Genomic DNA, 26,120 nt, shown 5'->3' with positions numbered 1-26,120 from the left:
TCTCCTCTCTCAGTGCTATATTTCTTGCTTAATTCTTCATTGGATAGGAGGTGGCATATGACAGATACTTGTAGTTATTATCTCTTTTCCCAAATCTCAGTCTTTTTTCTCAAAATTCTTTAATTAGCACAGCACATGGTTCCATTTTTTCAAACAGTTCTCTTAACATACCCCACCTGTAAAAATAATAAATAAACCTATGCAAAACAGCTACAACATTAAAAAAAAAAAAGCACACATTACCTTCTTTACTTTTCTCCTTATTTTGCTCATTATTTTTGTTCATTCACAAATAATAAGAACTTACATTCATCTTTCTTTTGAGTGAACCATCAGACTTCAATAAAATGGACCACTGAATAGACTGTTAGTTCTTGCTATTGTGCTACTGCCTTTCTAGCTTTCTAGCAGTATTTATATAGGGCATCTATGTGAAAAATTGGAGAACATGGGAAAAGTTGAATTTAAAATTCTAAGTGTCAGGTTAATTGGATCCTGATTGGAAATATAGCTTTATTTTAACTACTATTTCATTGTGTCAAGAGGCACAAACATTTTCTTTATGACTAACTTTACTGAAACTTACTTGCCCTCTTAACCAATATGAATATTTTCCTTTTTTTTTTTACCATAAAATATCTGTAGGTTAAATAGCATATTATTGATAAATTACCCCATTTTCTATATTGATAACCAGCGAATTTGGGACCTACAGCTTATGTTTACATAGGCTATTTAAAGAAACTCCTTTCAGTTGATCTTTCTAAAACTAAAGAGGGATTTAATCATGCCTTTTATTTTTATCTCGCCTCTGTAGAAGTGTTACATTTTAACATGTTAGGAAGCATGTTTAAATTATTATAATATAGTGTGTAAGAATAAATGTGTAAGAAAGCACATTTAAATCACTCTAACAGTGAAAACATTTTATTGCAATATAATGTATTTCAGATGGAATTATATTAATTATAGTCTGATCTTTATTTTTATTGTCTTGGAGTTTCTAGAAACAGAAAAGTGTTACACGGTTGAGAGGGGATAGTGAAATATGAGGGTGGGTGGTGAAAATCAATTTATTGAGTGGATTCTAAATCATTACCTTAATTGATTAACATAATATATGTTCTTATGGTATTTTAAAATATGAAATTTTTTAACAGAAGATTTATTTAAATTAATTTTTAAAGAAAATAATAATATAACATTTCTAATACTTACTTTGTTTTGTTAATCCTTACCAGAGGATATTTTTCCATTGATTTTTAGAGACAGTGAAAGGGAAGGAGGAGGAAGGAGAGAGAGAATGAGGGAAAGAGAACAAGAGAAATATCAATGTCAGAGAGGCACATTGATGGGTTACCTCTTATATGTGCCATAGACCAGGGTTGGGGATCGAACCTGCAACCGGCTACGTACCCTTGACTAGGAATCGAGTCTATGTTCCTTTAGTACAGTGTTTTTCAACCTTTTTTGGGCAAAGGCACACTTGTTTCATGAAAAAAATCACGAGGCACACCACCATTAGAAAATGTTAAAAAATTTAACTCTGTGCCTATATTGACTATATATAAAGTAATTCTCTTGAATAGGAATAAAATAAACACAAAGAAAGTATTTTATAATTACTTTATTATGAAATATTAAGTAAACAAAATAGTGAAAAATTATAAAATTCTTGTCTTGTCTGCACCTATGGCACACCAGGCAACATCTCGCGGCACACTAGTGTGCCGCGGAATAGCGGTTGAAAAACGCTGCTTTAGTACATGGGCTAATGCTCTAACCACTGAGAAAGGCAGCCAGGGCAACTTTTTTTTTTTTTTCCCTAAAGGGGGAAACTGGCACTTTAATATCTTAGAATCCCTGTTTTTTTGCATCCTGCTAATACTGAATAATTTTTTCTAAAAACTAAAGTTTATTCCTATGAAGTAAAAGTAAAAATGTGAGTTCTTTTTATTTCAGAGAGAGACCTTACTAGATTTAACTAAAAGCAGTCTTTCATTTTTAGCATGATTTACTGTTTAAAATTTTGGGGGTCATTTGTATTTTTTGTGCATTCTTTGTGGTTCCATTTAAGATATGACTCTCAATGGTGCTTTTTATTCTGCTTGGTAAACAGTTGAGAAGCATTGCTCAGTTCTCTAAGTAGGCTTACTCCACTGTCCAAAAAACATGTGAAATTTTAATAATCAATTTAACATGATATATCCAAAGTACTATTATCTCAACATATAACCAGTGTGAAATTAATTATTAATTAGCTACTTTGCATTCCTTTTTCCCACTGTCTTTGAGATCAGGTGTATATTTTATATTGACACCATGTAAATATAACCACATTTCAAATATTTACTATCCACTTGCAGCTGGTGGCTGCTATATTGGGCAGCACAGACTTGGGGCATTGTTTCAGAATCACACCAAGGAATCACTTTTAGCTTATGGAAAGATGGATTCCTTCATCCCTTTGCATAACAATTTTCCTGATGTTGTATTTCATCTAAATATAAACTGACAGGTAGTAGATATATTAGGTAGTCTTGAGGACTGGCGTAGAAAGTGCTAAAATTGGGTTGGAGAATCATCACCATGATAAATAATAATTTTTAATTCCAAGCAGACTCTCTGTTTTAAGTCTTAAAAACTCACTTAACTTTAGAAACCGAGGTGCAGAATAGATTACTATCTTCAACCTGAACCATTATGACTAAATTTTATAGAACAAATCATAGATTCCTAAAGCTTGAATGGATTTCACAACACAATCACAACTAAATGTTAGGCAAATCTCTAAGCTTTTCTAGGCAGAATTCTCACTTCAGGTACCTTTAGTGTCAATAAATTAAATCTAATGATTAAATACAAACGGACTTACTGCCGTTTAAACCCTTTTTCATCTCTCCTGTGGAATGATTAACAGTCAGGCTTGGAGAGTAGAAGGAGTCATAACTGTCACCAAGGTTCATTATTTTTGAAAGGGGGCAGTAATAAATGCATCTAAAGGGGAGATTGTTGGAGACTCGTATTTCTCCAGAAGCTAAGATTTTAGTACAATAATTTATTACTAAAATAACCTTTGCTAAAAATAAAATTAGAGTGAAAAGTTTGACAGAATCTTGAGATAGCATTTAATATTTAAATTATCATTTTAATTTTGTTTATACACTATCAGGCCCTGGTTGATACTGCACCAAATAAAACATAGTCATTGCCTTGGATAAACATTTGCACGAGCGCAGATGATATTAAAACCGTCTCAGCTTTTCAGTGTAGTAAGGACTCTGTAGGCTCATAGGTACAGCATCTGAAACCAAGAGGAGGGGGGTGAAAAGGGAAAATTGAGCTTTCAATAGTTTGGTAAGGAGGTTACTTCATCCTGAGGGCATGAGGGAGACATTGGACTGATAGAAGCAGAGGAGGTATGAATTGAGAGATCACTGTGATTGGTGTGTGATTGGTGTGTGAATTATACTGTGAGCAAGAGTGGAAACAGTCTAAAAACTGTTAAAAGAATCAGACCAAAGGCAGTGGAAGCTTAAACTCAGTAGTGATAATGGTACTAGAGAAATGTGTGTGAATTTAAGACATATTTAGAAGGTTAGAATTGTTAGGATTTGGAGACTGATTTGTCTTTCCAGATGAGAGAGACAGGAAAATTTAATTTGACCTGGGCATGTGTGTAGAGACACAGAAGAAGAGCAAGTTTTGTTAGGGCACAGGTATCTAGCTTCCTGTCTTCATGAAGAAAACTTCCTATGACAGATGAATTAAAAGCCTCCAAACACATTTAGTTAAGCCAGCATTTATTTTTTAATTTTTTTAAATATATTTTATTGATTTTGTACAGAGAGGAAGGGAGGGAGATAGAGAGTTGGAAACATCGATGAGAGAGAGTCATCAATCAGCTGCCTCTTGCACACCCCCCATTGGGGATATGCCCGGAACCAAGGTACATGCCCTTGACCGGAATCGAACCCGGGACCCTTCAGTCCCCAAGCCAACGCTCTATCCATTGAGCCAAATCTGTCTCGGCTAAGCCAGCATTTATTGATTATTTATCATATGCAGTATATAGTAGAGAGCACTTGGGGTTAAAAAGTTAAGATAAACATATTTCTTTACTTCACATATCTCCAGGTGAGAAAGACAGGTATACGTAAAACTATTTTCAATATAAATTCGGCAGTGATAAGTGCTATAAATAGATAAGAACAAAATGAAATTAATTCTGACTTCATAGGACATATGATATTGAGTTATTGAGTTCTATTTTAAAGGATGCAAGGGAGTTTTAACAAACCTCCTAAATTTATGTCTTTACTTTGGACATTTCTTCTGATATTTGACTTTCTCCTTGACATCTTTATTTCAACATATAAAATGTATCTCAGACTTAACACATTAAAAGCAAATTCCTGATCTTTATTCCTTCAAAACTGCTCTTCTCACAGTCCTCCCATCTTAGTAAATGGTTTTCCAGATGAGAGTAAAAGCTAAAGTCCTTACCAGGTAAGACCCTATACTGCCTCCTCTCCCCTCCAAATCCTTTTACCTGTTGGCCTCTCCTTATACTTTTTGCCCCTTCCTCATTCAGGCCTAGCTCAACAGGACCTCCGTGGTATTCTTTAGATACACCTTGGGACCCTTGCTTTTACTTTTACTTTCACTTGAAGAATTTCTCCAGAAATTCTTATGGATTTATTTCTTCACCCCTTTTAAGATTTTGCTCCAATGTCACCTTTGAGCAAAGGCCTTGTTTGTCATCTCTACTCGAAGTTACATTATCTATGACTCACCTCGTGCACATTTACTCACTTCCTTATTTGATTTTTCTTCATATCACTCGCCATCTCACATACATATATTTATTTGTTTGTTTATTATGTCTTACGCTATTGGAACATTAGCTCCACCAAGCAAAAATTCTGAACTGTTCTGCTCATTAGTTTTTTTCTAAAGCTTAAAATAGTTCCTGGAACATAGTAGGTACTAAATTAAATGTTTATTAAATGGATGTTTTGATGAAATGTAGAAGAATATTTTAAGCAAGAAAAAGGATATTAATAAAATTAGGGTAACTGCTTTACATCTTGGGGAATGCTTTATTGGTCTGCTAATTGGTCTTATGTACTTTGATGTGTAGAAAACATAAAACAAACATACTGAAAGACAGTTGTGGTCTAATATGAGGACTTGATAATATTTTAAAGATATTTAGCTTAATCTATAGGCTAGTTCAGCAAAACTTTTCTGTAAACATACAGATATTGACTTTTCTGATTTGAAATCTATGCAATTTCCCACTGTAGACACAGACAATGTATAAACAAATGAGTTCCAATAAAATTTTATTTGTAAAAATAGGTGGCAGGTCACTTTGGGCCCTTGGGCTGTCATTTACCATCCTCTGCTGGTAACTGGCTCTGGTATAAAAGAAAGCATTGTGGCCAAAGTGCGGAAAGTAGGTCCAGGGATTGGGGAAAGAGGATGAGAGCTTGAGGCTGAGAAATGTCAGGAGGCCATTGCAATCAGGTAAAAGGAAAGATGTTAAAAAACATTGCGACGAATCACGAGAATTCTCGTGTTTTCATATTACACAGTGTTTTACAAAATATCAAACTTTAAAAAATATTAGCTTTTAAGAACATGTAATAAATAACTTCAAAATGCAATTGGGTTTTAATTTTAAGGCGTGCTTTTAACATTTATGTAAAACGGTTTTTATTCTCATTTAATAGAAACTTATCTAGCCACTGGGTAAAGTTAGCAATAAAACTACTGGTCCTCAATCTGTTAAATTCAACTAGCTAACAGGATGAATTCAAGGGACAGGTTAAAAATAATTCTCCAGGACATGGCATTTGGTTGACTTCCCACTACTTTATTGAAACCAGTCTTGTCAGAGTCATTGATGATGAACAATTTCCCCGTTGTCCAGTGTGCACTATCAGTTCTCATCTCCCTGATCTGTCAGCATTACTGACACAATTAATTGATTCATTTTTCTTTTAGCAGTTCTTTCACTTGGTTTCTTAAATAAGGATCCATTCTCTCCTAACTACCTTTAAAAAAAAGATATTTTTTTATTGATTTCAGACAAAAAGGAAAAGATAGAAGCATCAATGATGAGAGAAAAATCATTGATCTGCTGCCCCCTGCACGCCCCCTTACTGAGGGTCAAGCCTACAACCTGGGCATGTACCCTTCACTGGAATCAAAACCAGGACCTTTCAGTTCGCATGCTGATGCTTTATCCATTGAGCCAAACCAGTGAGGGATCCTAGCTACCCTTTTATTTATTTTCTAAGTCTACTGGATTATCTTGTTTTCAGACCCTAAATAACTAGAGAACCTTAGGGCTTTGAATCTCTTCTATATGAACCCTGGCTCCCTAGAGATTGCCCCTTATCTTGTGGCTCTTCCTGAAATCTAGATTTATACATCTAGATTGGGTATTTTTTTTAATGCCCTCAAATGCCCTGTCTTCCCTCACTGTTTGCCATCTCACTAAAAGACAATACCATTCACTGAGTTTGTTCAGACCTTTAGAAAGCTCAGAGTCTTTGGTTTCTCCCTTTCATTCACACACCACTGCCTAGCTTCTCACCCTTCAGAATGTATGCAGAATCTGACCAGTTATCACCACATCCATCCCTAGGGCTGTTTCCCATATGGTGATTTCTCCATAAGGCACAACAAGAATAATCTTATTGCTTTATAAATCAGGTCATATTCCTCTGGTAAATCTCCTATGATGGTTCATCTGATGGAACCTAACTCAGGTTCTTTTTTTTTTCCTTTTTTAAAAATATATTTTATTGATTTTTTTACAGAGAGGAAGATAGAGGGATAGAGAGTTAGAAACATCGATGAGAAAGAGACATTGACCAGCTGCCTCCTACACACCCCCTACTGTGGATGTACCCACAACCAAGGTACATGCCCTTGACCAGAATCGAACTCAGGACCTTTCTGTCCGCAGGCCGACGCTCTATCCACTGAGCCAAACCGGTTTCTGCCTAACTCAGGTACTTACTATAGCCTTGAGGTCCATGTATCTGGTTGCCTCTCAGATTCTTCCTCTACTGCAGCCTCTTGCCTTTGTTGTTGTTCCTCTTCAAAAGTGCCATGTGCACTCATGTTTGAGTGGCATTGAATAGAATGTTCTCTATGCTTGAACCACTTTTCCCAGATGTCACCTCCCCAGAGTGGACTTACACTAAACTCCCTCTCTACAATCATTCCCTGTCCCCTTACCTTTACACAGTACTTTCACTCTTTGACATGATACACATGTAATGGTTTGTTTATTTCATATCTCCATCACTAAGGGTTTATGGAAGTGAAGACGTTTTAATTTTATCCACTTTATAACCTCAGCGTTTAGAACATGCCTTGCAGTTAGTTAGAAATCAGCAAACATTGGTTTAATGAAATGAAAGAAGGAGTAGATTTAAAGTTGTCCAAAGAAGTGAAGTCAGTGAAAGAGCCTGGGGAAAAGAGAGAGGGCACTTGAGGAAAAAGAAGAACATGGCCACCCTAGTCAGAAGGGCACAGCAAACCCACGTGACTGTGTGCTCCACATGGAATGGGCTTCTGACAGCCCATCTTTCAGGAAAGGCTTTTCTGGCCATAAGAAAACTGAACGCTCACTGTCATCTGCTGACCCAGAAAGATAGAGTTTTTACTGTTACCAATTTATGAAAGAATTCCATGTGGATGTCTTGTCACTGGCCATATCTTAGATATTCAATTTAAAAAATATATTTTATTGATTTTTTACAGAGAGTAAGAGAGAGGGATAGTAAGCTAGAAACATTGATGAAAGAGAAACATTGACCAGCTGCCTCGTGCACACCCCACACCGAGGATGTACCCGCAACCAATGTATATGCCCTTGACCGGAATCGAACCTGGGACCCTTTAGTCCGCAGACCGATGCTCTCTATCCACTGAGCCAAACTGGATTCCGCATTAGATATTCAATTTAAAAACCTATCTTAAAATTCATTTTGGATTGTTAGTGATGAATATAAAATTTATATTAAGTTATGAAATTGGTAAGCTCAGTACAGCATATTTAATACTTATAATTAAGTAAATGGAATGCAATTAAACCCTAAGTTATTACTAAATATTTTTAAATAAAAGCCCATCAGTAATATTATGATAATTAGTTTTAGCTTTAAAAACCAACCCTTAAAAGTTTTAAGTGCTCATGTGTTTATTAAGGACTACAAAATGGATATGATCATAGAATAGTTTTATTTGTGTCTTGTGAGATTTGTAAAACATGAGACCTTTGACTTGCCCTCTTCTACCTCCAAAATCCCAGGGGTCTGTAATTGGAGTTAGCTTCCTTATCCCCTAAGAGTACACTGCCTACTATAATATATTCCGTGGACGCTGATAGCATCAGCATTACAGCCATCTTTAAGAAAGTGTTTAGCTACAGTTAAAGGTAATTGCTGGAAATACATTTCTTAATGCATTTGTTTAAAAAAAATATATACCTTAAACTTTGATGATTGGGTAATTTTATTTTCTTAGTTTTTATCATTTATTCTTCCTGTTCTTCAGACATGCTAGAGGAAACTAAAATTAAACTCATTCTTTGCCATATATCCCTTGGACACTTCTGGCTCATGTACTCCCTTTCTTCTGCCTCCTCCCGCCCTCTCTTTCCCCTCTTTTCTTTCTCTCTATTGTTTATTTTTATTTTTCTTCCCCCAAGGTTCTATTTTTCCATCCTTCTCTCTCCCTTTTACACATCCACTTTAGAGTGTGCTCTAGCAGTCTCAGCTCTCTCTCAGCAAATGTAAAACACTTATACTAACAACTGTTTATCTGTTCATCCTTTTTTTTTTTTTTTAATATATCACGTATGCCTAACTAGCAGATTTGTTAATTTAACCACATCTCTTTAATCTTTTTATTTTTCATGTATCAGAAGGTTAAATGATGTACTCATGTGCACTAAGTCCTCACTTAAAGGTGACTTTAAGCTAAATATATAACAAACCAATTTTGCCATAGGCTAATTGATATAAACAACAGTTAAACTCCTATGGTATCTCATCAACTAAAAAAACATTATCCAAGGACCTGCAGTACTATTTTTTTTTAGCATTGAACTTTGTGCATTTATGTCTACAATGAGTTATTTTGTTTTTGTTCTTTGATAAAGATTACTTAAAACTTTTTATGCTAGGCAGGAAAAAAATCTTTAAGGCACTTAGAAAATGTTCCTGTCATCCTGAATTATAAAAGTGTACACACATCAGCTTTGATTCGTTTTTTTGACTGGTGATCAGAATATACTTTTGTTCAATTAAAAATTTAGACTGTTCATTAATGTGTTCATAGACACTTAATATTAACTCTTCTCACCTGCACTCATAGTAATATGTATATATTTTACAACTGTTTCAGAAAGAATTTAAGGTGGGCATTTAATTTATGTCTTCTCTTCTGGCAGCTACAGCATACCTGATGTTTGCATTATTAATGATTATTCTCTCTTCCCAAGTTACAATTTCCTTGAACATAGGGGCCTGGAATAGCAAAAGGCTGAGTTAAAATGTCCAGCCAAATATGGAAGTGAAAAATGTGTTGAAAGCAGGAGAGAACTATAAAATATTGAGGGTATTCATCATAAAGTGAGACATGTTAAGCCATACTGTCTTTGCTAATAAAAAATAATAAATGTGTTTTTAATGTGATAGTTATTTAGTAGCAATTATGTAGTCTCAAATATTTTTGTGCACACATTAATTTTTACAAGTAAATTTTATTAAATGCCTGTAGAATGACATTAAATGCTTTTATGAATGAGCATAATTCAGTAAATGTCCTTTTGGCTTTAAGAATTAGGCAAGTTGAGTCTGTAATGTGGGGTTCTTATCAAGGGTCACATTAATGATGCTAATAATAGTAGTAAGATCTTATGTGCATGTAGTTTTCTGTATTATCTCATATTAACCTCACAATAACCTTGTGTTTTAGAAGTAGCCATTGAGGGGAGTTAGGGTCAGGAAAAATTGAATTAATTTAAGGGCATGTGACCAGTAATTTGAGTAGACAAAACTCAAACCCAATTATTGTCTTCACTATATTAGATTGAGATAGATTATCTATTATCTATTGGTTAGTAATTTATGATTTTTCTTTAATTTAATGCATTAAAAATGACAGTTTCTAATATCTGAAACCACATGGTACTTACAGGATCCTTCTAGAAGTGTTATGGATTATTTTTCCTTCTCCAATTTTAAAAATTGTTTTGTTTCTTTTACTAAACACACACACAAAAACCCCCCATGTTATTTTATCTGCTAAATAAGGAGAAACTAAATGTAAATATTAATTTGAAAACTTTCAGATATGCAGTTTATTTAAGATGACTTATAGGTACAATTCATTTCTAAGTTTTTAAAAAGTTTTTTTTTGTTTGTGGGCTAACAAAATACTTGAAAGTTAAAATGTATCAGAGCATATACATTATTTTTTTAATATTGTTCATTCACCTTTTTTTGTTTAATGTTTTTCTTTGATAAAATATATCCTTTTCCAATTGTGAAAATCTAAAAATTTTGCTTTCACATTTTTATTACTATCACTGTCCCAAAAGCAGTGTATATTGAATTAGTTACCTTGCGATCATGCTGATATTTGAATTGTCAGGATTTCATATTTTAGTAAGAATAAAATAAAAATTTAATTTTAGCTGTGATATAGCATCTTTATTTTGATTTTGATTATATTGTTTCTTCAGATTAGTAGATTATATTTGTTACAGGTACCTAGGCATTATTGAAGGAATGATTTTAGTTCATTTGACAAAACTGGTGACTGTTAGCAGGAGAATCATACAGCTTCTCTGGAGAGGCCATTCACATCAGTGGGGATCCTACCTTAATACAGAAAACTAAAGCATATGTGTGGTCACAACCAATTCTTGTCATAATTCCGTGAAAGCCTTGGGATTTGTGATCAAAGCAATGGGCTTATCCTGAACTGTGGTATAACCTTTCGTTGAACCTTTCAAATTTTTATTTTAGGAGATGATACAATACATTTTGACCATGTTACCTGCCTCTAAGACCCATCTGCCTAATTAAGTGATAGAGATTAAAATCATTGTCAGCAAGTCAGGAGAAAATGTGAATTGTAAATATCTCTGTCTTCTGTCAGTGTTGTTTACTTATCATTTTCTACTGATGTTTTAAAGAATTGCTGAACATGTGTTTTTTATCCAGAACTGAATGTTCTGTTCTGATGAATATAAAACATACTTCACTTTGTAAGTATACATTAGAAGTCTTAGAAAGACTTAATCTTTGACTCTGTTACTAAATTTCATCTGTCAAAGGAGATAATTTTAAAACTGTAATATTCAGTAATAGTGAGTCATGTTTCTTAGAAAGATGCATTCAGGATTAAGATGAAATTCTGCTGTATAACTTGAATGTCATTGTTATGCATATTGCCTATATATTTTTTTGTCCATGTTTGTGTACCTCAGTTTAATTCTGCATGTTTATTTTACATTAAGAGGATATTCAACTCCCATCAACTGATTTATTCATGCAGATTTCCTTATAATGAGGTTTAATATGTTTTAAGCATATATGCTCGTTTTTTTTTACTTAATTTTGTGCTTATATTATGATGTCCTTTATACTACTTCTTTATCTTCAGTATTTATTGGAAACATCTTATTTTAAATTCAGGTTCATTTTTTAAATTCCCTTATGGCAAAAAAATTTCTTATGGAGAATAAGCTAAACTTTGTATCCTGGCATTCAGGCTTTCCATGCTTTGACCTTATCTATTTCTCCAACTTATTTCCCACTTTGTTTATGTAGTCTTCTCTAAACCATTGAGATACTTCTTAATTGATCACTGGACACAATGATATGCATATTGTAATCTCTATACCTTTTAAAAAAAATATTCCCCTTGTTAGAACTGTTGTAATTTTTTCCCCTCTGATTATTTATCATTGAGTTTAAATATCATTTTTCAGTCATTCAGTCAACAGATTTTCACTGATTTTGATAATGTGTTAGATTCAGTGTCTAGGCTTTGGAGGTATAGTGATCAACAAAATATGTAAAGTCCTCAATTTCATGGAGCCTTCAATTTAGAGGGAGATACAAGCAAACAGAATACAGTTTGATGAGTGTTGGATTAGAGGAATACAATGTATTATGTTCTTTGCCTAAGGCTTACTCTGACCATTCCAACTTTTAGACATCATTTTCTTTTTTGAATTTCTAGAGTATTATTCGTTCTATAACTAATTTCCTCTTAATGAATATAATGTTTCACTCTTTCTTGGCAATTTAAATGTGATCTGTAAGAGAGAAGGCCCTAACAGGTCCACATCACAGAAACTACCATAGTTGTCTGCAAAGAATAAAAACAAAATAAATATGTGTGTGTGTGTGTGTGTGTGTGTGTGTATGTGGTTTGTTGTTGTTGTTGTTGTTGTTGTTGTTTTTTTTGTGTGTGTGTGTTTGTGTGTATGTGTGTGAGATAATGATATTTTACATCTACCCAAGGCTTAAAAAAATATTTTAATAGGAACTTCTTAAAAGTTTTATTTTTCAATCAAAAGCAACACATTCTATTTGCATTTCTGCCCATACTTAATTCTTCTTACCATTTTGTTTTCTAGAAATAATTATCATTGAATACATTGGTAGCTTTTTATCATTGAAATATATATAAATTCACAACCACAAGTTCAGGTAAACATGACATGTTCCAATTTGAATTCAAATATTTTTCAAAGTATCTATATATACATTCATTCCACAGTCATTAAAGGGGTAGGGCAGGAGCCTCCTTTTCCCAAGACTTAAATGAGATCCAGGCGTAAGTGGTACCTAGAAAATTGGCCTTCACATCTTAATTCCCTTCTGTCATATTCTCACTCTCTAAGGCATGGGTTTTTTTTTTTTGAAGCATACAGCTCTGCTGTTATACCAAGCTCAGATTAATCAATATTTGCTGATGCCAAAAATCCTGGAACCAAGGAATCCCTATGTATACACTCATATGGTCACCACGTACAGTTCAACAGTTTGCTTTCCATGCAAGGGTTCTTGACTGAAGGGAAGAAGAACAGAAATCCAGTTCTCTACTTACCAACCTGAGTTCCCGTGGGGCTGCCTTTTTACCAGAAGGCTTGCCTTTTTCTAGTTCATATAGAAACTCCAAATGAGCAATTAGTGACCCCCATCACAGCTCTCCATCCCCTGGGATCCAGCCTAACTCCATCCTTCTCCTCTCCCTCAGGCTGAAAGAAAGCTGATTACAGATTTGCCTCCCTAATCTTAGGGATATCTTCTCTCTCTTCTTTGGCTTCTTTTTAAAAACACTAACTTTGACACTACTTGTCCTGGACAACTTACATAATCTGCTTGTTTAGAATTTCATAAAAGAGAAAAAGAGGGTGTCTTCAGGAGACTCTGCTCTGGACCATGCAGAAGTTCTGGAAATCCCTGATTTCCCTATTGAAATGGATGGATATGGGGGTCAGAGGTCAAAATTAAGAGGCCAGAACAAATAATAAATTTCAAGTGAAATGTTGTTTAATTTTAATTATTAAGATTTAAAATTTTAATTTTGAAATATCTTTTACAAAATGAATAGGATATCTTTAGTAGGAAACCTCAAATAAAATCTGTGGTAATTATGGAAATTGATGATTTTCTATTCCCTCCTTCCATGTTAGAAATTATATAACTGAAAATTTAACATGGTTCATTAAGGCTTAAAAGTGCTTTCTTCATATCATCTGTGAAAATTTTCTTATGTGTTTTATGTCTATATTTTCTCCATTTAATTTCTAGTTAAGTAAACTTATATTTAGTATGCCAAGAAGCACAACCTCCATTTGTTAGTGTTTGGGGTGGGGATGGGTGAGTGGATATTATTGAAATGGGAAGAATTAAGTACCAAAATAACTGCTTTTGTTTTTTAATATACAAGGTAGAAATAGTCATCTTTCTTATTGTAATAGGGAATTAAAAATAAGACATTTTGGTAAGTTTGTCTAAGTTGGAATATATTGAATGCACACTTTAGCAAATTATCTGTCTAATAAGGGCCTGTTGCATGAAGAGATTCATAAAATGAAGAGATTCATGCAACAGGTCTTCCTACCCCTGACTGCTGGCACTGGTTTTCCTCTGGCACCTGGGACTCAGTCCTTCACTCTGGCCACTACCTTTAATCTTTGCTCCTGGCGGAACGGCACTCCTTCAGCTCCCTCTGCCTCTGCCCTCCCCCTCAGAGCAGGTGTCCCGCCCTGCCTGGCCACACTGAGCCTGCATGTGTGCTGCCCAGAGGCCCAGAGCCTCTGGGGACTAGGATCATCACCATCTTTGTTGGGTTGATTTGCATACTCACTCCTGATTGGCTGGTGGGCATAGCAAAAGTGCAGTCAATTTGCATGTTTCTCTTTTATTAGTATAGATATAATAGAGGAATATGCAAATTAGCCAGAATGCAGTAAGGTCAGGACCAAACAGCAGGGACCTGAGGCTGCATGGTACCTGGCCTGGGAGAGGGACCTCAGGCTGAGTGCCCCCACCCTGTGGGGCTTGACAGGGGACTCAGGCTGTGCCCCGACCCCAGCACCGAGCCAGGGGACCCGAAGTCGCACCCCCCACCTGGCAGAGCTTGACTGGGGACCTGAGGTTGCGGCCCCTGCCTGGAAGGCCTTGGAGGTGGGGTTGGCTGGGTCTGGGTCTCCTGTGTTTTTGAAGCACATGTGGGTGGTGGGCAGGACTTGACTCTAGGTCCCACGATGTGCCCCAGACTCTGACAGGAGGGAGATTTTCATATATATTTTACTAATTTTCTTTCATCTCTAACACTGCTATTATAGACAAAGAGCAATATAGCAATATTAAAATATTTCTTCTAATTAGTTTCCTTATAATGTGCATGAATTTCATGCACTGGGCCACTAGTTAATAGATAGTTATAAAGTGGCTTTCCTTCATATTTGCATAAATAATTATAGCATATTTTAAAATTTCTTCCTGGTTTGATTAATTTTATTAAATAATAAGTGCTATATTTGTAGTATATATACATTTTACATGTATGCACTATATCTTTGTTTTTTTCAGGAGAACATCTGTGTATCATAAAAGAATGAAAAGTTTATGTTTGCTTTTAAAAATAATTTAGAATTTACGTCGTACACATATTTTAAATGATTAGCATTGTGGATACTGTATAAGTAGAACCCATGTCATTTACTGATTAAAGACACAGGCTTTACAGATAGATAACTCTTGATCTAAGTTTAAAATATATCATAAAACAGCTGTGTAAGTTTTAGCAAAATTACTTAACCTCTTTGACCCTTAATTCATTTTTAAAATGAAGATCCTACATTACTTTGTATAGTTACTATGAAGATTAAATATAATAAATTTTATTAAGAATTTATTTTAGTACCTGACTCATGCAACAAACATTAGCTCAAATTGACTATAGCTTTTTGCTGTATAAAATAACACTGATATGTCTCTCCTCCTTTTGTCAATTAGACTTGCATGTATCATTTTTGGAGATGAGAATCTTAAAATTTGGGGTGGCTATTTTATCTTTCCATTTATGGTGAAATTTTAACAGGGTTCTTACTTTTTAAAAATTGCTTAGTTTAAATGTTTTTCAAGTCCAATGACCAGGTGGTTGTCAGGAATTTGGAGGGCAAGCTCATTTCTACCATGCTTAGTTAATTACTGTGCTTGTAAACAAAGGATGTACAACTCACAGTCAAACAACATTTCACATGGGTGATGGAGGTGATAATAGCTTAATTCCTGCTGGATCTTTTTCCTTTGCTCTGGCGAGTTCATACTGACCTTGTCCTAAATCTGATGACCTCCCTATTTTAATCAACTGTTTGGAAAGCCTGGCCTGCCATAGCTGGCCCTGAGGGGGTATCTGAAAGACCACTGAGTCACTGACCCATGTCAGGACTGGATTTCAAGTCTGATCTATAGGACCTCAGAACTAGTTATACATGGGGCTTATTAAAAACCCAACTGGCTACATTTCTCTGCTTATTAAATATCCTATTAAACTCATATTAGTTTACCCAGTTTCTTATGCAGGTCATTTTCTAGACTAATTATAAATTTCGATTTTTTAAACCAGTATTAATGCCTTAAAACTAAATCTGAATGTCTTGAAATATGAACATAATATATTGTTGAACATAAAAAATGTAATATCTCCCTAGTTAATTAAGGGATCAAGGCAGTGACAAAAATTCCAAATATCTCAAACTATCTAGTTTAAGTTGTTATAGATACAGCATGTTAATCTCTGTTAATATCTTGTCAAACCTCAATATTAATTACTCACATGTTGGTATTTAAGAATTTTGAAGTTATTTGTCCTGAAGGAAAGCATAGAACCAATCAGTAAGAGTTTATTTAAATTTGATTGGGTGGGATCTGTCTACAGTAATAGAAGCTTTGTGATAGGGCTGTAGTATGTAAAGAGAAAAACATTTATTTTGTTTTCCTTCACAGCAGAAAGTAATTAGGCCCTTTTATGAATATCTAATCAGTATTCTGTAATTTATATGACATTGTCTTTTATTTTTAACAGGAGTTGATCCCTGAATTTTATTATCTCCCTGAGATGTTTGTCAACTTCAATGATTATAATCTTGGAGTGATGGATGATGGGACAGTAGTGTCTGATGTTGAACTTCCTCCTTGGGCCAAAACCTCAGAAGAATTTGTTCGCATAAACAGATTGGTAAGATAGTAATCATTTACCTCTCTGTCTGTCAGGAGCCTTTCTTTTCTCAAAGTATCTTTCATGTGTTGGTATAATCATTAACCCTTGATCTTCTGGACAAAACTGGAGATGATGAAGGATAACCGAGAGTGACATAATAGTTCATGAATCTTCATATAAACTTGGTAAAATTTTATTGACATGAAAGGCATTGTCCTATACAGAATTTAGGTTACTTTTATATGTATGTGATAATTAAAAATTATAAGCCTAAATTGTAAGTTAAACTGCTTTTTCCCATGTTGACATCCTGTACCAGCAGGACATAATTCTGTGTTCCAGTTTAGGAGGCCATTGCACATTTTGGTAATGGAAATGATATTCAAATTATATCCCATCTCTGTCTTTTGAAGAAACTCTTCATGTGATATTTAGAATAGGAACACTTAAGAGCATATTAATTATTGTGCTTATAAAAATTCATCAGAATCTTCCCTAGTGGACTCTGTAATGTGCTATCATACGGGTTAGCTGTTTTACAAAAAAGTAATATGACTTTTCCTTTTTGCCTTTAATTTTCATAAACGTTTAGTAGCAGGGAGCTTTAAACTTAGTGTTTAAAAGTAATATTTTATACTCCATATTAAAGATGAAATCTAAATTACATTTAAACAAGAAAAATTATTGGATTCTAGTTTTTTAGGAGGCATTTCTTACTTTTTATACCAACAACTATATTTTAATCCTGTCTTTCAGATCCTAATTGAATTCTCATTCTTTCTGAAATTTCACATGATACATATATACTAAGAGCTATGCAGTGAGAGTGGAAAGAACATAGGCTTTGAAGTTAGACCAGTTTTCTTAATCCTGGATAAATCACTTTGCTGATTATGGGATCTTAGGGAATTTAGTCTTTCTGAGCCTTGGTTTCCTCTTTTGTAATTTTGAAATTATGATTATAAAACTCTAATTGTGTCTGTAAAATATCTAAAATAGTCTCTGGCTTATAGTAGGCACTCAGAAAATAGTACCGAATATTATTATATTAGTCTTCTTTTTTCTTAAATTTTTTTCTATCACAGTGTTAAGGTACATGTTGCATTATACTCCCATCTCACGCAGTTTTAAAGATTCTCATTAAATTATTAAAATGACAGCAAAAGACAAAACTTAATTTGAAATATATAAAAGAGAAGTCAGATTTTAAATGTGACAGTTGTCTATAGTTGTGTGATTTTGTTTCTCAGGCACATAGAAGTCAATAGAACGTATGGTCATTTTACAGTTTGTTGGGTGCTGTGTTTTGTGTGTGTGTGTGTGTGTGTGTGTGTGTGTGTGTGAGAGAGAGAGAGAGAGAGAGAGAGAGAGAGAGAGAGAGAGAGATTGCCCTTTAAAAACACATTGATTGAGGCATAATTTACATACCATAAAATTCTCTGCTTTAAACGTACACAAATTCATTTGGTTTTAGTAAATTTATACAGTTTGTGACCAGCTTTAGAACATTTGCATCACTTCCTGGTACCTGTTTGCAGTCTATCTCTGCTCCCACTCCTTGTCCCAGGCAACCACTGATTCTGTCTCTATATTTTGCTTTTTCTAGAAATTTTATATAAATGGAATCATGCAATATGTTGTCTTTTTGTGCCTGGCTTCTGTCCCTTAGCATGATGTTTTTGAGATTCATCCATGTGGCTGCGTATATTGGTCGTTAATTTTATTGTATTGCTGCATAGAATTTTATTGTAAAGATACAATAGATTTTGTTTACCTGTTAACAGTTTGTAGACATTGTGTTTTGTCCAGTTCGAGGCTATTTTGAATATCTGTATATGTCTTAAAGTGGCCATCTGTTTTCATTTCTTTTCGATTCCTAGGAGCTTAATTGCTGGGTCATAGGATAAGAAAACATTTACCATTTTGCATTCCCACCATTAATGTGTAAATTTCCAGTTTTCCATAACCTTGCCAAGACTTGGTATTGTCAGTCTTATTTATTTTAGCCATTCTAGAAGACATCTCACTTTAATTTTCTACTCACAAATGACTAATGGTGTTGAACCTTTTTACCAGCTTATTTTCTACTCACCTATGTTCTGTGAACATTTTTTGCCTATTTTTCAATTAAGCTCTTTATCTTTTTATTATTTAATTTTAAGAGATCTTTATTCTCCAGAAAAGCCCTTTATTCAACATATCTTTTCTAAATACTTTTCTTCTCATCTGTGACTTGTCTTTTTCATTTTTCAATGGTTCCTTTGGAATCGCCAATTAAAAGCATGTTTTTACCATTAGGTAGGTATAAAATAACATTTATGTAATATTTGCCAAGTATAAATAATCATCTTAAATCTGGAATAAATTTTTAAGAAAATAATGAAAATCATATCATTTCCTTATTGGAATGTTTTTTTCTCAAATATGATTTATACTTGTAAGTCTCAAGGATGCCAGCTCTCTATTAATCATAACCATATTTAGTATAATTTAAAGTACAAAAAAGTTTGTTAGTGTGTTTACTTTGCTTTAAAAGAGGTCTAAGAGGCAGAGACATTGAATTAATTGTATTAAAAAGCTTTTCAACAATATTTTGACATTTAAGAAAATGTAATTGTATAGATTGAGGTAAGCCATTCTCCCGACAGTACTTTTCATCTTTACTCTCAGAAGAACCAGATCTATTTGAGGCTCCTTTCCCAAAGGCATCAGAAAAAAAAAGAAGGGCAACTTACCACATTGTTTTCCAGTCAGATTTTGTTTTGCCTGCCCATGATTTAAACTTAGACATGACTGTGAAGTTATCTACAAAATAGTATTTTACAATGCTAATTGCATAGCTGTTGTAACCTATTAAGTCCTTACACATTTCTCCCAGTGATTCCTCTTCCTATAAGTGTTAGGAATGTCTTCATAGTTTAGGCTTTGAATAAGCATACATTCTTAGCAGAGTATATTTTTAAAAATCACTGCAAATTAAATGCAAATATAGTTTAGAGTTGAATATTTACATCTCTGATCATTTTAATCCATAATTAGGAAGAATACTTGATTTTACTTATATATGTCTTTATGGAAGAATTTAATAATTCATTCAAAAATATTTGTTATGCACCTATGATGAACAAAGCTTTCCTACAGCACAGTCCATATTGTTTCATTTCATAATTTCCTGTTAACTTTGTTTAAGTGACTGAATTATCAGTATAGTATTTTATGTATCTGTTAGCATGTTATCACATAAGGGTTTTATCCCCTCCTTTTGGTTTACCTCTTCAAGTCCACAGATTTTATGCAATGATTGTAGCTCATGAAATGCATACTACTTTGATCTGTGACCTTTTTGTGGTGCTAATCGGGTTCCTGATATCATTATACCTTACTCATTAATCATATTTCCTGCAGCCCGTCAGGCAGCCAGACAGCACAAGTCCCTGTTTTCAGCCCTCTGTTGGCAGGTTTCTGCTTTTCCAGATTATTACAGACGATACTTTGGCTTCTTGTAGCCAGAGCCACATCAAGCTGTGTGTTACAATTAAAGTCAGATGGTCCTCAGGTTGAACAGGGATATAGTGTTGCAGCTGTCTCTCTTCCTGGAACAAACCAGCACCAAGAACAGATGATCTATAGGACAGTGAATAATAACAGATTGTACAGCACTCTGCTGGTAGCAGGGGATCACAGAATTAATTAACCGACAGTCTCATTTTAAGATATCCAGCACATCTTTTTTAAGTCTTTGGTTGCCCAAATATTAATTCAAGGGGATAGGACATTTCTACGAACATGATTTCCATGGTGGACTGGTAATGCTACATTTTCTGTTTGTGTTATAGGGCCATACCTAGCCATTTTAATCCTCGGAGCTTCCTGTGAGTAATGCAGATCTAAACGCAGGATTGGCAGATAGCTCAAGTGTTGTATTTATATGCACAGAAGATAATATCCTGTGTATTTTACAATAGAAGGAAAACCCACCTATGTCTGATTAGTCTTTTTGGTAAATAAATTACATTTTCTTTGTTCTGAAGAGTTGGAACCTTGGTAAAATCAAAGTAGTCTTTAGACCCTAAAGATTGGTCTGTGTTACTTAATATTACCTGGACAAAAAAACCAATTTTTTTTTATTCTGCTTCAGGAATATAAATGAGAAACAGGCTTTCATATTTTCAAATAATATAAAAATGTATGCGTTCAGACCACTCATCATATATCTCTTACAATATAATGTTGATATTACAGACCTATATTATGCTGCCTCTTATAACCCTCAGAGTTTAAGTGGAATGAGAGAAAAAGAAAATCATACTCTGAGCAGAATGATAGGTCTATTTATAAAAGTTGATGAAATGGAGCATTTTACTTTAGCTGAAGGATATATAGTTTATTTAAATTTTAATAAAGGTAACTCATTCATTTAACAGGTATTGACTGTCTATGTACCAGCCCTGGAAGACCCAGGGAACAGACAGCCTATATCACTCCTCTTCTGGAGGTTTCTTCCTCTTTGATAGCTTGGGCTGTTGACATAGAAAACTTCTCAGGGCCGAGAGGTGGCATGAATCTAATAAAGGAAGGCGTCAATTGATTAATTGACCTGAGTTTTCTAGTTAGAATCACATTTGTTTTTGTAGCTTTTGTCTTCTCTACCATTTCATAATGGGGACATGAGTAGTTACTTTACATGAGGAAGTAAAGAAAAATAAAATGACTATGTTATCTCATTTCCAGATGATATATGGATAAACTAAAAGCAATGATTTTTTTAAAAAAAAATTTAAGGAGTAAGAAATCTTTTTTTAAATTTTTTAAAAATATATTTTATTGATTTTTTACAGAGAGGAAGAGAGAGGGATAGAGTTAGAAACATCGATGAGAGGGAATCATCGATCTGCCTCTTGCACACCCCCTACCAGGGATGTGCCCACAACCAAGGAACACGCCCTTGACCAGAATCGAACCCGGGACCCCTCAGTCTGCAGGCTGATGCTCTATCCACTGAGCCAAACCGGTTTCGGCAGCAATGATTTTTTTAAAGTCTTTTTGTTTGAGAGAAAACAAAATTTTTTAGATTTTGTTTCTCTACTATCCTTGTTTTTTTCCTATCTATTACTAAGTAAAAATCTGTTTACAGATCTTATATCTGAATGAACTGGGTCAATCATTTCTAACCTTTTTATTTGAATGGAAAATTTACAATTCTCAAGTGATGTCAGCATAGTTGACACAAGAATCTCATGTTGATCAAAAAGTGCTGTATGTGCCTATAGCAAGACCTAAAGCTTGAGATGGCTAAGTTTGTAATGATGTAGCATTAGATTATTGTAGTGACATATTATGTTCCAAATTACCGTGGTTAGAAACACTGTAAGGTTGAGAGGTTTGATTGAGATTTGAAAGGGGTTGTACTTTTTTTGACCTTTATTCACATCCTTGTTTCCATTTCCTGGTAAATGTCATTTAAAAGCCTGTTTCTTAAGAGAGCTGACTAGGAGATATATATATATATATATATATATATATATATATATATATATATATATATATATATATATATATATATATATATATATATATATATCTATCTATCTCTAGGAGCCCAGCACAAAATTTGAAATTGTGCGGCGCCACCCACCCTCGAGTCACTGATCCAGCCCTGCCTCGCTCTCCAGACCCCTCAGCAGCCACAGCTGCTGCTGGTCCGGCCCTGCTGTCTACTCTGGCCCTTGAAGCAGCCTTGGCCGCTGCTGACCATGCCCGCCCCCGACCATGCCGCCCCCAGTGCTGGAACACAGAGGCCCCTGCAGCCCCGCCCCTGACGCTGAATGCGGAACCCCCTTCTGTTTTGTAGACCTGTTATGGTGTCCTGGTTAATTAGCATATTTATTATATACAAATACGTATACATATACATGTATGTATAGATTTGCTGAAAGCTAACTTTTTTTTTTTTTTTCATATTGTTCCTTTTCCAGTTGCCTTTTCCTTTTCTACATTGATAATGATGTGGCCAAGAATGTATATAGCCATGGTAGCTTCAGTTGGTACTAATTATTCTCTACTCTGGACTTATCACTCCCTCTGCCCTCCCCATTCCTTCCAGTGATTGGATCCGAATCCCTGGAGAATGAGGGCACATTTGTATGATGTTTGAAAAAATTCTCAAATACTATTGTTTGGTTTGTTTTTAGTCCTGACATGTATTACTGAGAAATTTGTAGTTCAGAAATAACATCTAAATAAGTGGAGTGTCCCATGTTGATAAGTTCTTAATTCTCTACAAATTTATTTATAAATTCAAAATAAAAACCAATTCAAGTCCCAGCAGGTTTGTTTTGTTGCAATATGAAAAAAAATATTACGAATGAGCAAAGTGCCAATTATAGTCTAGACCCCCTCTGAGAGCAGGAATAGGTTTCAGAGGGATTCTTAATATATATATAGAATTATTATAAAGCTGCAGTAATTTGGGGGAAATTAGGAGAAATTTGAGGTGAGCAGAGATCCCACAAACAGACCAAGACATGAATAAACTTCATCTGTTGTAGAGCTGATATTTCAGATCTGTGGGGAAAGGCAGGACTTTTCAATGTAGGTGCTGAGATAAATAATTGTTGTATTCATTTCCTAGGGCTGTCAAAACAAAGTACCACAAACTGGTGGCTTAATCAACAGAGAGTCTTATTGTCTCCCAGTTCTGGAGGCTGGAAGTCAGAAATTGGAGTTCAGCAGGGTTATTCCTTCTGAGGCCTGTGAAGGAAGAATCTGTCTGGGCTGTGTGCATCTGGCACCTGTCTTCTCCCTGTGTCTCCTCACATCCTTCTCCCTCTGTGTCCTGTCCGTGTCCACATTTCCCCTTTCTATAAGGACACCAGTCAGATTGGATGAGGATCATACTCTACTCCAGTATGACCTCACCTTAAAGTAAATAATGACATATATAATTAGCCCATTTCCAAACTAGGTCATATAATGTGTTACTTGCAAGTTAAGATTTCAACAGTTGAATTTGGGGGACACGGTTTAACCTATAACAACAATATCAATATAGAAACAAGTGGCAGTATACTAAAGCTTTAAATATAAGGGAAAAACTTTTAGAAGATAATGCAGGGGAATTTCTTTATGATCTTGGAATAGAGAACAGTTTTCCAAACAGGAAACAGAAAGTAAAGTATGATTATTACATTAATTGACTTTGGGATATTAGATCAATCTTGTATTTTCTTGAATATATCGCACTTGGATGGTATATTCTCTTGATGTATATTGGAATTTTTGTTTATTATTTTATTGAGAAATTGTTACTTTTGAGGATTTTTCATCTATCCTAAGGAGTGTCTGACTTCAATATCAGGATAATATTGGTCTCATAGGATGCGATGTAGTAGTGTTCCCACTTCCTCTATTCTTTTAAAGACTTTGTGAAAGATTAGTATTATTTCTTCTTTAAATATTTGGTCATACCACAGAAGCCATCTGGACATGGGATTTCCTTTGTGGGAAGATTTTAAGTTACCAATCAATTCTTTAGTTGTTATACATTTATTCGTATTTTATGTTTCTGTTTTTCATTTTTTATTTAATGTTATTGTGATTGGAGGATATTCTTTGTGTGATCTTTGTTGTTTTAAATGTACTGAGACTTGCCCTGGCCGGTGACTCAGTTGGTTGAGACATTGTCCTGTACACGGAAAAGCTTGCAGTTTCAGTTTCTGGTCAGGGCACATGTCTAGGTTGCAGGTTCCATGCCCAGTTGGGACCCATAATCGATGTTTCTTTCTTTCTCCCCTCCTGTCTCTCTCTTACAAAATCAAAACATAACCTTGGGTGAGGATTAAATAAAAAAAGTATGAGGACTTGTTTTATGACCTAGGATATGTAGAAGTCTCCATTTGCTCTTAAGAAGAATGAGTATTTCGCTCTTGTTGAATCTTCTAAAGATGCCAGTTGATCAATTTGGTTTATAGTGTTCAAGTCTTCTATATATTTGCTGATTTTCTGTCTCTCTATGCATTTTTGCTAATGGGATATTGAAATCCCCAAATATTGTTAGCTCTGTCAGTTTGTTCTTGATGTATTTCTAAGCCCTGCTGTTGAATGTGTGTATTAGTTTCCTATGGCTGCTATAATGAATTAACAAAAATGTGGTAGCTTAAAACCACACAAATTTATTCTCTCACAGTTCAGACTGGGACATGGTATCTTTTTTGTGGTAGGGGGTCATTTGTCAGCCTGTCACTGTATACATATGTTGAGAATTGTTATATTTTCCCAATGAATATTTTTTCATCATAATTTGTCTCTGTTTCTAGTAATGTTTCATTCAGTCTATTTTGCCTGATATTAGCACAGTCAATCCAACTCTCATACAGATACTGTTTGCATTGCATATATTTTCTCATCATTTTACCTCCAACCCATTTTGTCTTTTAATTCAAAAGAAGTTCTTCTGTAGATAGCATATTTGGATCATAAATACCCAGTCTGATATTCCCTGCCATTTAATGCTATTTAATGTGGTTGGATTCATATCTGCCATTTTGCTAATTATGTTCTCTAGTCCTAGGGTTTTGTTTTGTTTTGTTTTTCTATTCCTTCTCTATATTTTTTATATTAAATAGATATTCTGGTCCACCATTACATTTCATTAAAAAATTTTTTAGTTATTTTCTTAGTCAGTGCATCTTAATTACTTCAATTTAATTCAAGTATCTCAGTCTACTTCACATTAATACTAGTTTAATTCCAGTAAAATATATTGACTTTGTTCCAGCTCATTTTCATTCCCTCCTGCTTTGTGCTGTTGTCATATATATTACATCCACATATGTTGTAAGCCCACTATACAGTATCATAACTACTGTTTTGTAGAATCTTATCTTTTAAAGTATAAGTTAACAAAGGAGAAAAGATACCTACTAACTTCAATTACTGCTCTTACATATGGAATTATTCTACAATGAGTACAAGAGTGCCTCAGATGTCAGGATCTGTAGGCACGGGATAGTCCCATACAGAAAAGATTCCATTGAAATGAAGTTCATACTTTTAAATAACAGTTTTTTTCCATCATTTTCCTACAAAATAAAATCCTTTTGTGAAATGAATTATATACTTCTTTATCTCTTAAGTAGAGAATTCAGAAGTTAAATAGCCTTTTTCTCCAATTCTCTTGGTTAAATATTCAGATATTTTCCATCTTGTCCTGAAAATTATTGAGCTATATAGAGCTTGTTGTTTCTGTTCTCCAGCCAAAAATGACATACATTCCTTCGTGTTTCTCCCCCCCTCCCCTCCTTTTTTCTTTTTAGCCTTTCTGTCAGCATTTTAGAGTT

At 34.4% G+C, this 26,120-nt stretch overlaps 1 protein-coding gene across 5 annotated transcripts in view; it reads left to right on the top strand.

Moving 5' to 3' along the window:
- LRBA (LPS responsive beige-like anchor protein) overlaps nt 1–26,120 on the top strand; it is a 514,593-nt gene that overhangs the window by 384,586 nt on the left and 103,887 nt on the right. For all 5 annotated transcript variants that reach the window (XM_084884876.1, XM_084884872.1, XM_084884875.1 and 2 more), the window contains one exon: nt 16,648–16,800. In XM_084884876.1, coding sequence (XP_084741002.1) covers nt 16,648–16,800 — 153 coding nt within the window. The remainder of the gene's footprint in view (nt 1–16,647; nt 16,801–26,120) is intronic.

This window comes from Pipistrellus hanaki (assembly GCF_964339955.1).
Source record: "Pipistrellus hanaki genome assembly, chromosome: 5".
In the NCBI taxonomy this organism is placed as follows: Eukaryota; Metazoa; Chordata; class Mammalia; order Chiroptera; family Vespertilionidae; genus Pipistrellus; species Pipistrellus hanaki.
The sequence above is the reverse complement of the archived record's forward strand: the minus strand, read 5'-3'. Positions and strand labels throughout refer to the sequence as shown.